We start from the raw sequence: 14,004 nt of genomic DNA on the forward strand, positions 1-14,004 counted from the left end.
CTGTGAGTGGGCCCCATGTTTAGCCCACAGCTCCATCTCCCTCTGTCCCCCTCACTCACATAACAGGGCGGTTTGTTCTGAGGGCAACAATGTCGTTGTTTGGATGATCCATAATGTGGGTTCATAACCAATCTTCTATGGCCACAGTGTGCCATCTGGAGGAGGCAGGATGAGACACCTTCCACCCTCCTAGAACTTGGGCCCAGTCGCCCTTGCAGATAAGGCCTAGCAGGGAATATGCTTCATCTCCCTCACAAATTAGATTTTACCCAGGCTTCACACAAGCTGCTCTAGGGAATGAGCGATACCCATCAGCAAATAAGGGTCGTCTTCTAGCGTGCTTGTTCAATCACATGGTAGTGTGCTAAGAGACACATACAAAAACCACAATGACATGTGGGGAATTTCTACTGTAAATTCTCTACCTCTATAGTATGTGGAAAGTTATCAGGATCACACCATTTAATTTTGTCTTTATCTCCAAGGTAAATAAGTTATTTCCATTTGAAGTGTAAAACCTTCCTGTCTTCCCCCAAGAGTCGCCACCCCCACCCACCGCCGTGGCCTTCCAGCCCTTCCACGATCTAGACCCTGCCTGTCTTGAACCCATGGCCTCTCACCTTCTGCCTCACCCACTCTGGCCTCCAACATCAGTCTGCTCCTACCTCAGGGCCTTTGAACATGCTACCCCCCTGCCTGGAAAAGTCTTTCCCCCAACCCCTGACATGGCAGTTCTTTCTCTTCATTCATCTCAGCTATCTCAAAGAGGCCCTCAAAAGTTATTGTTCCCTTCCATCCTCACAAGAAAAAGTCTTTAAAAACTGGAAATCAGCGACTCTTCTTAGATCAGTTAAGAATTGGGGTCACCCCCAAAACTGGAGAGACAGAAAGGAAGATACAGAGAACAACAACTTACCGGGGCAGAAACTTCCATGAGAACCAGTCCGGTGCTAGGATAGGAAAATTGGAACTGTAATTGAGGAATTACTAGATGCCCATGTGGACAACTCTGAGAGGGATCCGGTCATGGAGGACCCTCACATTTTGGGGGATTTTACCTGGAGGAGTTCTGCCAGATTCTCACACTAACGATAAGAGAAAATTCTCCTCACGCTTTCTACAGTGGGAGGGGAAACAGTAGCCATTTTGAAAGACATCAGAGCACCCTGTTCTTCTTTTTAACAAGGCCTCGAGAAAAATCATCTCACCAGAGCCTAACCTGCTGGAGGTCTCATCAGAGCCCACCCCACCTTGGGGAAGGGAAATAGCCGAATCCAGCCCCCTGTAGCCATCCGATCCCACCTAAGTGAATGAAATCTGAGGAGCCCCTGTGATGGTCAAAGCCACAGGCTTACCAGAAGACTGAGACTACAGAATGTTCTCCCTCCCCCACCCCTTCCCATCGCATTGTTGAGGGTCCTTTATAACAACAGGGGAATAGGGGTGCCTGGGTGGCTCAGGTGGTTAAGCGCCCAACCTTTCGTCTCAGTTCAGGTCATGATCTCACAGTTCATGGGATTGAGCCCCGCATCAGGCTCTGTGCTGATGGCTCAGATTCTGTCTCTCCCTCTTTCTCCGCCCCTCCCCCATGCTCTAAACAAATACATACATACATACATAAATTTTAAATAACAGGGGACTAGAGCTAGGGAACTGAACATTTCAGAAATCTCACAGAGGCCTCTCCTGACAATCCTGCCTGAAACTACCACACACATCTTCTAGTCCAGCATCTGATTTCCTATTTCTTCATAGCATTTAGATCATCTTGTTGATAGGATTACTTGTTTACCGTTTGTCTCCCCTACTAGAATGTAAACTCCATGTCTGCCCTGAACCTCAGCGACAACCCCCAGTGTCTGTAACAGAATCTGGAACACAGTTTTAGGTGTTTAGAAAACATTTGGTAAATTATGGAATAGCCCTTTGGCTTATGCCTCATTAGCACGCCTTTCTCACCCATGACACATGTTTTAATGAGTTCCTCTTCTGTTTTGGATCTTTTTAAGATTTTTTTTTCATTTTTCTTGAAATTATATATACACATATGAAAATTATGTGCATATGCTATCTATGGAGGCATCGACAATGTGCTATTTTATATATATTAAGGCACTGTAGCTAGCTATACTCTAGCCCCTTATGATGAATGATAACTTCATACAGCTATGCATACACATATCATCAAAACTGTCCCATATTGAAAGATGTCAGTCACGGTTACTGGGCAGTCTTTATCAGGTATAGTCATGGAGAAGGCAGAACTTTGGTAACATGGGGTAAGATTTAGGGTTCGAATGAGATTTGGGGTCATGTTTTCCCTCCTGTCATTTTTTCATAGTGCCACCTCCACTTGCTCAGTTTAAGACAGATCTGGGTGTTCTGTTTTGTTTTTCAGTGTATTGTAGCGTTTCAGTTCTTGGATCCTGAAATTTGTTAATGGGGAAGAAAATCTCGCTACTTTGAACGTTAGCAAACCCCTAGAGCCCCGGAAATCAGACAAATGAGTTAGGCTGTGATGATCACGTCTTCCCTTGCTAACACCGTCAGGCTCTGTTGTACGTAGCAGATGGGATACGGACAAGCTCTCTGATTCACCTTCCCACAGAACGCAACACGCGTCAAATCAAAGCTAACTCTTTCCTACCGAGAGGGCCCGTTATCAAAATCACTGCTGCGACTTCTCTGTCTTCTTTCTTATGCAAATATTCGGAAGCATCACTCCTCCCTCCCTGACCACTGTTCCACCAAGGATGATCAGTGAAGCAGACAGACCATTGCGACCTAACCATGCTGTCCTAATGGTTGCCAAAGGAGAGCATCTCTATCTTGGCAACCTCTAAACACAGAGTCTCAGGTGAACATCTCTGCCCCTGTTGGGCGCCCACAAATCTGAGCTCTAAAGGGAGCACGTCCCTCCCCCCCCAAACTCAAGTGTGCGTGTGTGTGTTTGCAAGATCAAGATGGGAGATTTTTACCAACTTCCGCTCACTACAAACGATAGCATCGCTCTCCAATTTTGATTTGGTACCAGTCTCTTTACGTCTATCTCATCTTGGAAATGATTATTTTCCTCCAGGTAATAGCCTACAAACTCTAACAACTAAAATAACACTCAATCCTCGGGGCTGCAAAGGTGGTGATACAAACCACAGGCCATGTCAGTGTCGGAAGGTTTCGTTTCTAATGCAGCGATTCTCACTTTTCTGTCTCCCTGCTTGGAATGCCGTGTTTCTTCTCATCTGCTGCTGTTAAAAACAGTATGACTGGGGCGCCTGGGTGGCGCAGTCGGTTGAGCGTCCGACTTCAGCCAGGTCACGATCTCGCGGTCCGTGAGTTCGAGCCCCGCGTCGGGCTCTGGGCTGATGGCTCGAAGCCTGGAGCCTGTTTCCGATTCTGTGTCTCCCTCTCTCTCTGCCCCTCCCCCGTTCATGCTCTGTCTCTCTCTGTCCCAAAAATAAAAACGTTGAGAAAAAAAAAAATTAAAAAAAAAAAAAATAGTATGACTGCTGAGAGAGAAGTGTTCCACTATATGTTTCCAATGATGTTGACTTCAGTCTCCTGGTATTTTTGGACCTCATGATCCAGTGCCGGTGGACAGTTTAAATGAGACCCCATTAGCAAAGGGCATGAAAACATTGGGTTTAGAGCTAAACTGCCAGCCGAGGGGTATCGCGGCTGTCTTCCACACGATCCCTTGTGTTTCTTATCTACTGAGCACCTACTGTGTGCCAGGCCCTGTACCGGGCAGTAGGAATTTCTCGATGATTAACCTTGTTCTCAAGGAACCGTAAGATTGGAAGGAGGGACAGACACAAATTCAAACTATGTCTTGGTAATATGGTGAGTTGATCTGGTAGGAGAATAGCCCATGGGTTAGGAACAGGGAAGACACAAAAGAGGGACCCTTGGCCTAGGCTTAAAGGTTCACTTCCTGAAGCAAATGATTCTTGAATTGAGTCTTGGACGATGAATAAGAATTACAAGATACAAAAGGGGTCAAAACACGTTCCAGATGCAGAGACCTGCGTGAGCAAAGAATGACCTCTAGAAGGCTGAAGACAGCTCCATACTGCTCCCTCACAGGGCCGGGAGTCACAGGAGGGGGAGCCAGTGAGAGGAGAGAGGTCTGAGCAGCTTGGATTTCATTCCCTAAGCCTCTTCCCACGGTGGCACGCATAGTAAATCATACCTGAGTGGAATATGGGAGGAAATAAATGAGGCTGTTCCCAACTGGGCCACCCTTTGAGCTAAAGGGATCACTGTTTCTGCACACCCATAATCCAGTCCAGTATTTGTGGTGTGGAAGGTCCACAGAAAGAAATAAGGAGCCATTCAAAGCTTTGAAGGAGAGTGATAACAGAGTCCAAGTAGTGTTTTAAATGGCGCACTCTGGGGGCACCTGGGTGGCTCCGTCGGTTAAGCATCCGACTTCGGCTCAGGTCATGATCTCGCGGTTTGTGAGTTCGAGCCCCGCGTCGGGCTCTGTGCTGACAGCTCAGGGCCTGGAGCCTGCTTCGGATTCTGTGTCTCTCCGTCTCTCAGCCCCTCCCCTGCTCATGCTCTGTGTCTGTCTCTCAATAATACAAATAAACGTTAAAAAAAAAAATTTTTAATGGCTCACTATGACTGCAGGGTGGAAAACGGACTTATCTAGGATTAGACCACAATAGATTAGGCAAGAGCCGATAAGGGAAGTGGGTCGATGGTTGTACAGATAAAGAGAAAGAGACAAGTTCAGGAAATTCTGAGGAGGTAAAACTGGCCAAATTTGGTGATTTATTACATGTAGGAAGAGAGAGAGAGCTTGGACTCAGCATGGCTCTCTGGTTTCTAGCCTAGGTGTTGAATGAATGTATAAATACATAAATCTGTTTTGTCCAAAAGATTAAGATCTTTCCCCATTAATCTCACCACACATATAGAGCTAGCGTCTTTGTGTTTTTAAGATTTTTCTACTGCAGACACACCCTCACTAAGGGTTCTTGGCATATCCTCTCTTCTTTTCCCCAGCTCTGACTAGCCCAGCCAACACCCTTAAAGAGATACAATTTAAAGATGTTAAGAATAAGTCTGGTTTTCTGTGACAGCCTGACATTAAGTTCTCCGTAGCTTGGGGCCAGTTGCCATCTGCAAGATCTAAGCACACTGTGGGGGTCCTTCCTCAGCTTGAGCAAGTCTCTTGCTTCTATTCTTACCCAGATCTCAGGTGTCAAGGTAACAACGTGGGTCTCTATTCTTTCCAATGACCTTGAGGTTAATGAAGCTAACCCGTGAGCAATCTTGGGGCATCCAGCATCACAGCTCTTGGGAGCACCTTTCTGAATAGTTCTAAATCAATGTGGCTTTAGACCCACCAAATGGTAGCATTAACATTTCCTGGAAGATGCAAAAAAGGTTCAGGAAACCACATCCGTCCACCTTCTCTGCGTGCATCAGGTGCGTTTCGGGTCCTTGGCAGGCCGGGCTTCGAATAACACTAGCCAATTCTGGATGCCCCAAGAACTGCACAGAATTCTCCTCCTGTGAAACGAACTTAGGTTTCTTAGATAACATATGGATCTAGTTTGAATCACACAGACAATGGGGGAAGTTTTATTATGAACTGGGTATTAGGTGATATTTAAGAATCGGGTTAGTTTGGCTATAGATATGACAATCATAGGGTGGTTAGATCTCCTTAAAAATGAATCAAAATGTCTATCAGTGATACATCCTGAAGTACTGATGTGACGTCGGGGATTTGCTTTTAAAGATTAGCAAAAGAAAGAAAGTGGGGGAGAATAACCGAAGACTGGCCGCGATTGATCTAGGGAAGCTGCATAATGAAGGTGTGGGGCTCATTCTATGGGTACGTGAGTGACAAATCTCCATCATAAAGCTCCGTTCGACTGCGCCGTACCTTGACCACCTGTTAGATCGGAGTTCTCGGCAATCATTTTAAACCAATCTTCATTTGTTTTAGCAATAAAGTGGGGCTGGGAAAAAGGCAGGTTTTGTCCAAATCATTGACCCTGTTGCGGTCATATAATAATCATAGCTGCCATTAGTTAGTGGTTATTACATTCCAGATGCGGAGTAAATCATTTTTCATGCATTAATGTATTCAATCCTCACCAAAAAATCTGCATCTAAGAGCATAACGAGAAGCTCAGGTGCTGACTTTAGTCTTCCAGTACCACAAATAATAATAATAATAATAATATATATATATAATATATATAATAATAATAATTATTATTATTATTATTATTCTAGCTACACAAACTACAAAACTCTCACAAATCGCTGAAGCAGTTTTCTGTGAATTGTTCTAATTTCTACCCATTTTCTTAAAGATACACATAAAAGTGATTATTCTGATAAAAGTGGATACAAATTCTTGAGTGTTGACAACAGACTAGTCTCAGTGCTAAGCACTTTCTGTATATTTTCTCACCTAATCCCCACGACAACCTATAAAGTAGTAGGATAGATTCAGTGGATCGATGGTCCTACTCAGTGGCTTCCCTATGTCCATGAAGAGGTGAAGTGCCCTTCACACTCCCTGAATCTGGACTGGCCTCACAATTTGCTTTCGCCCACGGGGTGTGGTCAGTAGAAGTAAGGACGGACCAGTGCCGGCCTAGATTCCAAAAGACCTTGCACGCTGTTCTTTCTCTCTCTCGGACCCTTGCCTCTGCCATGAGACGAAGCTTGGGACAACTCGCTGGAGGACGAGACGCCATGTCAAGGAGAGCTAGCCGTCGGGCACCCGCCGGAAGCAGAGTCACCTGACAACCTGCCAGCTGACCACAGGTGGGGCGGGCCCAGCCATGACCAGAACTGCCCCGCCGAATCCAGCCCAACTAAACAAGTGGTTCAGAGGCCACTAAGTTTTGGAATGGGTTTATGATGCAACAACAGCTAACTGAGATAAGCAGGTGCCATTTGCTTTCACCAGAAGAGGCAACCATGGCACAGAGAGGTTAAGTGGCTTGCCCAAAGTCTCAGAGTAAGCGGTGGAGCTTAGCTATGTACCCAGAAGGCTGGCTCTGAATTCTACACCGCGGGTGCAGAGCGGTTCAGAGTAGGTGATCTTCACCAAAGACAAGGCAAGGTGGGAAGTTACCCGGCTCTTCACCCAACAGCCTGATCGTGACCACGGAAGATCCATTACCAACCGCGTGGCAGCCCAGGTGTCCCCACCCTTCCTCACTGGTCCGAGTACATCTTCCCTAGAGCTCTGCCGGCCCTTCCCAGGAGGAGGGATCTCTCCTCTCTGGATGTAATCTCCAAGAGACAAGGAGGCCATTTGGTTAAATTATGTTGAATTCTGAATGAGCCCACTGGGGACCCTGAGAAACAGTGATGTGTAATTGAATTGAAAAGGCCAGAAGAATATAAAGTAGCATCCACACTCAAGTCAGAGACCCAGGGTAAAGTTTTATTTGATCCTCAGGACCACGGAAAGCTAGAGATGAATTTTAAATAAGGAAATAGTGGGATAGCATACACACATTTAAGAAAATCAGTCTGGCTGCAACTCGGAAAAAGGGCTGAAAGTAACCTTGAAGGTCTGGAAATCAATGCAGAGTCACCCAGAAGATGATGGTGGCCAGGACTAAGGTCACACTCATGGGAACAGGAAAAGGTAGAAAGATCCAAGGGCTGTTTAGGAGACAGGAACAGTAGGACCTGGTGATGGATTGAATGAGTGAAGGAAATGAGGGAAAAGGTCAGGACAACCCAATCATAGGGCCACAAAAAGTAACTGACAACCAAGCAATGCTACTCTGTTCCACACAGTGTTCCCAAATGACGACTGACCAGTTTCTGAAAAAGATTTGGACTTAGTCTTGCCAAGGCATGAGGATTTCTGATAGCTCTGAGTCACCCGATCCGCAAAGAACAAAAGCAGGCTTCTAGAGAGAAAATGTCAAAAAATTAAACAGCCACTTGTCTTGACAGCATTAAAAATAATCTGTCACCTGTTCCTAACTTTGTTCTTGGTTACAAAGGCCATTGTGTGCGTGAACAAAGAAGGCACAGAATTTGGAAAGCACTATTTGCCCAGAGAAACCGATCAGAGCTCAGGCTGCAGAAGACTCGCATGTGAATGAGGAAGGGGGCGGGCTGCTCCAAACACAAACATTCTGTGCCCTACCAACAGCTCGGGGGCTCGAAATCCCATTCACCGAAAAAAAAGAACGTGGTTTCCAGCAGCTCCTGTTGGTATACCCAGAATATTCCGAAAATGACTTGGCCTTTCAGTAAGAGCCATTTTCCATCTGATGAATCAAAAGTTCAACTCCAAGGACAATGAGCTGATGGTTATTGAGGGCGTAGGGTCTCCACCTTCCTCCATCAGACACCTTGTCCTCGTGCCAGCCACTTCCCAGGCTGCCCAGCGTCACACAGGACCACGGCAAGCATTCGCCACGTGCAGACCGAGGTCGCCCCGTTTCGCGAAAAGCCCTTAGCAAAGGGAAGAGTTCAAGAACAGAATCTGAGCGTACCAAAGCCAACAAGATTTTCTTCCGAGTTGTTTTGATTCTGGTCCCTCTTGTTGGCACTCTCTGGTAAGCTCACAACCACTGTCCTCGCCTAGGTGATTTTCCGACTGGAATCCCTTCCCTGAATTAATTCTGGGCAACTACAGTTTCCATGAACTAGCCAGTTGTTTTAGGCTGTGGATGTTCTTCTCTATTCGACCTGATGTCTCACTATGGGGCACTACACAGGGCTATGGGCAGGCTTCAGCCACTTCAGCAGGTGGGTTCAGTTGACCCCAGCAACCAAGAGTGCCAGTTAGCTAGGCCAAGGGCCAAATGGGAGAGGGAGGATGCTCGGCTCTCCAAAGGCAAACCTCAGAGGTTTGCAGCCAAAATCCTCCCTGCAAAGAGAAAACAGCCTCATACATTAGTGAGGGACTTGAGGCCAACAGAGAGCTGAAAAAGCAGCAGAGATGTTTCAAGGAAGTGCTCCTTGAAGAATGAAATTCACACTGTTCTGTAAGAAATTAGCTCCCACGGAATGTGAGCTTATCTGTGACAGATTGCACTATGCAATGAAACACTGTTTTGAAGTAAATCTTCCCCACTCCATAAAAAATGACATTTTATGGTTTGTCTTGCTAATTTTTCACCCATTTAGATTCTGCTTGACAGAGAAAGTTGACACTGCTAAGTAGTATTAAGTTCCTCTGAGCGCCCTCAGCTTGCAAGGAAGCCCCCAGCTGCTGTTGTGTAGATGAATCCAAGCTAATATTTGTAACACAAACGTGGGGAGAGTCTGCCTTTTGTCTTCCAGTTGTCCAGAATCGCAGAAATCAATTTGGTTTCATCAAATAAATGAAGGGAAAAAAAAAACCAAAAACCCTACACCCTGGGGTTATGACATTGCCCTAAACAAAGTATGGCATATCACGATGGCTTGCGTGATGCGTTTACCAAATGGAGAAAAAAAAACGCAAAGGGCCAGAGGCCCATTAGCAACAACTTCCTGTTAGATTTTGGCGGCAACCTGGGAATGAATCACTGAGCCTCTGCGTGCCCATCAGGCCCCTCTGCCCCTGGGTACAGAATAGATAGATGTGTCGTCACTGGATGGTAAGAGAAAATACTCCTATCATTGTTCTCCCTCATCTGGAATCTCTGATGCTATTTTGGTTAAGACTCGACAACTTCCCAAATCTGAACTATAAGCACGGAAGCCATTTTTAAACGTAATTTCTGGAGCCCAGGTTCACTCGACAATGTGATTTAACAGGAGTCTGAGATCTGCAGTCATTAGGTCTGTACGGAAGTCCCAGTTTGGCCCTTCGGAGCCGGCTAGCCTCTGGAAAATCCTTGGCACTCCGGTTTCTATAGCTGTAGAAGAAACCATAATGGCTGCCTCATAGGTACTGAGAATCACAGGGATGAAAAGTGATTGGCAACTGCCTTTCCCTCACCTTCTGGACCTTACTCAAGGCTCAGAAATCTAGCTAGCATGAACGATGGACTAGGTGTGGGAATATTCCAGTCTCAAACTCTTATCTGTCCTAACAGTTTCCCATGAGCAAAATGGGTAAATTCCTTCTTTCCCTCACACATGCCTCCTCACAGAGACCTATTACTAGCGAACGGAGATGATACTGAGAATCAGTCAGCTCACCTCAAGGACCCCTGTGATTCCTCAACTTTGTTGCAGACTGGAATCACTCCCACTGTCCAGTCATACCCAATACCACACAGCAGAGTTTGGGAACCTTGGCCCCATCCCCTCTATGGTCACCCGAGGGTTCCTTTCAACCTCTTGGCTCTACACTTATGTCCAACTTTGAAATGGGAAGTCAAAGCCCAGGACACTAAATTTTGAGCCTCTGTAGCTCCCTCCCATAAGCCTAGTAGCCACCTGCCCCACCACTTATATCCAACTAAGAGGTGTGAACTATGAGTAAGTAGCCGGCACCCAGGGATAGGGAGGTAAGCCTAGAGGTGGGGAAGGCACAGAGCACCCCTTCCCAAACCGGGAGAACAGCAGGGTAACATAAAAAGCGATTTCAAGATCAAGTAAAATTGAGCTATTCTGGGTTCACCAAGGTTAAGCAGATTTCTTCATTGCAGGACTTCTCAGATCCTTTAAGTTGGAGTGTGATTATGAATCTGCTGGAGAGGATCGTGGCAGCATTTCTCCCCATGGAAGCCCTCATTGTCTCAGAGCGTGTCAAGGACTAGTGTCTCAGAGAATATACTTTGAGAAACTTAGAGCAATGTTGGGGGTAGGGGGTGCGTGGCAGTACCTGGAGACAGACTTGGTTGTCACAACTAGGGATTGGGTAACTGTCACTGGCATCTGGAGGACAAAGGCCAGGGATGCTGATAACCCCCCCCCCACAACATGCAGGAGAGCCCCCCACGACTTACCAGCCCCCAGTGTCAATAGCAGTGCAGTTGAACAGCCCTCGCCTTGAGTGCCCTCTTCTCCCACAGGCCATCCTGCATTGCCAGAACTTCAGAAATTGAAGGTGACGAGAGAAAAAGACAGACGGGAGAAAGAGGACAGGAGTAGGAGAAAAAAAGAAGGAAAAGGGGGAGGGGGAGTGAAAAACAGACAATAAGGAAAGACGAGACTGGGGGGGGGGGGGGGGGGAGACAAAAGAAGACAGATTCATGACTGCCAGAACGTGGAGGCAACCAAGATGTCCAAGGTGAATGAATGAACGGTGGTCCCTCCAGACAACGCGATATTCCTCAGCCCAGAAAGGAAATGAGCTACCAAGGCCTGAAAAGGCATAGAGGAAACTTACATGCACTTTGCTAAACAAAAGAAGACACCCTGAAAAGGCTACATGTTGTGGGTTTCCAATCTATGACATCTGGAAAGGGTAAAACTGTGGAGACAGTAAAAAGATCAGTGGTTGCCTGCGGTGCGGAGGGAGGGGTGAATGCGCAGAGCAGAGAGGATTGGGGGGGGGGGGGGGTGGGCAGTGAAAATACTCTGGTACTATAATGATGGATACATGTCATTACCCATTTGTCCAAACGTACAGAATATACAACCCTGAGCGAGAACCACAATCTAAACCAGGAACTGCGGGCAATAACGATGTGCTAATGCGCGTTCATGAGCTGGAAGGATGCACCTCCCTGGAGGAGGATGTTGATAAGCAGGGGAGGGGGCTGGGCGTGCACGGGGTGGGGTGGGCAGGGGTATACAGGAACTCTCTGTACCTTCCGTTCACTTCTGCTGTGAACCCAAAACCGCCGGAAAAAGAAAGAAAAAGAAGCCAGAGCGGCACGCCGATGTTAACCGGCCGGCCTCCCCATGCTTTTATTGCTTCTCTGAGTTGAGGAAGAGGATAGCGCTGCTCTTCCGCGAGGGCCACCTGGTGGGGGGAGGCGGGGATGACGAACGGAAGGCAGGAGCCGTTGTCTGGCCGGGTGTCACGTGCCCAAGGCTCCTGGGGCGGGGGCGGGGGGGGGGCCTCAGACCCTGCCGGGCTTCTTGGGGTCCTTGCTCTTGGCCGGCATGAAGGCGTAGAGCTCCTCGATGAGCATCTCCATCCGGGCGGTGACCTCGGTCACCGTGTCGATGACCAGCTTCTGCTGCAGCTTCAGCGTCTTGTTCTCCCACAGGGCCTTGTTCTCCTCCTGGAAGACGCGGTGCTCCTCGCGCAGCGCGTGCAGGGCCCGGTTCTCCTCCCGCAGCAGCCGGTTCTCCTCGCGGAGGACCTGCAGGTTCTGGTTCTCCTCCCGCAGGGCCTGCAGCGCCTGGTGCGTCTCCCTCAGCAGCTCCAGGGACTGGCTCCCGTCAGCCAGGCCGGGGCCGGCCTTGCTCTCCTCGTCCCCGGAAGACCCGGACAGGTTGCTGACCATCTGGCGCAGGACGCGGAGGGTCTTGGAGTCGTCCTGGGGGGGCGAGGGCCCCTTAGACTCCTCGAAAGCGGAGGAGAGGCCTGTGCCCTGGTCCGGCAGCAGCCCGGGGCCGTGGAGCTCCTCGTGGGCCGAGGGGACCGCCGTGCTTTCCTCCCCGGGGCCCGCCTTCTCCTCCGCCGGGCCCCAGTAGGCCTTCCTCTGCTCCAGCCGCTGGCGCAGGGCCCTGTTCTCCTCCCTGAGGAGCTGCAGGCTGCTGTCCTCCTGGAGGCGGTGCATCTGCAGGGCCGCGTCCTTCGCCACCTCCAGGGCCGCGCTGGCCTTGTGCGGCAGCGGCGAGGCGGCCCTGCTCTCCTCCCGGCCCAGCGTGGCCTTGCGCTCCTCCCAGAAGACCTGCAGGATCCTGTTCTCCTTGCGGAGGGTCCTGTTCTCCTCGCGCAGCGCCCTGTTCTCCTCGCGCAGCGCCTTGTTCTCCTCCTGCAGCAGGTGCTCCTTGGCCAGCCGCTTGTGGTGCAGCTTGTGGTGGAAAGAGGACGACGGAGAGAAGTACAGTTCTCTGTACAGGCGGCAGTTTTCGTTCACCCAGCGCCCGTCCTGGAAGACGAACATCTCGTCGCTGAGCTGCACTCGCGGAGGGTTGTAATCCAGCTCGAGGTCCGCCTGCGAGGTGGGGCGCTCCATGGGGTCCAAGGGCACGGAGGAGAAGCGATTCAGCGGGTAGGAGTGCTGGCTGGTCGCTCTGCGGCTCAGCCTGGGCAGGGCGGCCTGCCTGGCGCAGCGCGGGCTGGGGTACAGGTTGTGGAGCCTCAGGAAAGGCTCGGCTGTGCCCCTCTGCGGGAGAGAGCGGGGAAGCCGAGAGTTAGTGAAGGAGCCGACGAGCCCGAGGCTGCTGGCCAGGTAAGAGGCCGGCTTACCCCCACGAGACACTCCGTCCGATCGTCCGGCCGGGCCCCGGCGGACACGTTTGCATTTGGCTTCGCGGAGGCCTCGCAAGGAAATACAGCCGACCCCCTACTCGCAGCCGTTCTGGTCTGGAAAGTGACCGCGAACGCTGAATTCGCGAGTGCCAGACCATCGCCCCGGGTAGAAACGCAGGGTTCGGTTCCTGCCCGCCTCTAGTCACAGTTTCGTCAACCAGCCGAGACATAACCTTGTATTTATGTGTATTACTGTTGAAAGACATCTTCTTTAGTATATGCACTATTGACTCGTTAACATTGAACTTTCAGCCAACAGCGCTGTCACTCATGCCCGAGCAAAGCTGATCTAACCCATGTTCTCTCTGTCAGGCACATCACACCTTCTTTCATTAAGGGGCACTAGACAGCCCTTGGGCAATGTGCTACGGGTCCATTTGAACTGTGCAATCATCCTCCACCCCCCAAAAGAGCACGAAAATGTCAAGAATGTGGCCCTAAATAAACTGTGAAAAGGACACTATTTTACAGTGTGAGAGCTGAAACAAGAAGGCTCCTTGGGGGGCGCCTGGGTGGCTCAGTCGGTTGAGCCTCTGACTTCGGCTCAGGTCATGATCTCACCGTCTGTGAGTTCGAGCCCCCCATTGGGCTCTGTGCCCACAGCTCAGAGCCTGGAGCCTGTTTGGGATTCTGTGTCTCCCTCTCTCCCTGACCCTACCGCATTCGTGCTCTGTCTCTGTCTCAAAAAA

The 14,004-nt window shown here is 49.3% G+C and overlaps 1 protein-coding gene across 24 annotated transcripts in view; it reads right to left on the bottom strand.

Moving 5' to 3' along the window:
• The window catches only part of CBY2 (chibby family member 2), a 160,929-nt gene that overhangs the window by 135,411 nt on the left and 11,514 nt on the right, over window positions 1-14,004 (bottom strand). For 6 of the 24 annotated variants that reach the window (XM_003980399.5, XM_045053123.1, XM_019826714.3 and 3 more), the window contains one exon: window positions 11,760-13,169. The exons of the other annotated variants lie outside the window; for them this stretch is intronic. In XM_003980399.5, the coding sequence (XP_003980448.3) occupies window positions 11,952-13,169 (1,218 nt within the window). In that variant the 3' untranslated portion in view covers window positions 11,760-11,951. Of the gene's footprint in view, window positions 1-11,759; window positions 13,170-14,004 lie in introns of those variants that run through there. 24 annotated transcript variants of the gene reach the window in all.

This window comes from Felis catus, chromosome A1, assembly GCF_018350175.1.
Source record: "Felis catus isolate Fca126 chromosome A1, F.catus_Fca126_mat1.0, whole genome shotgun sequence".
NCBI lineage: Eukaryota > Metazoa > Chordata > Mammalia > Carnivora > Felidae > Felis > Felis catus.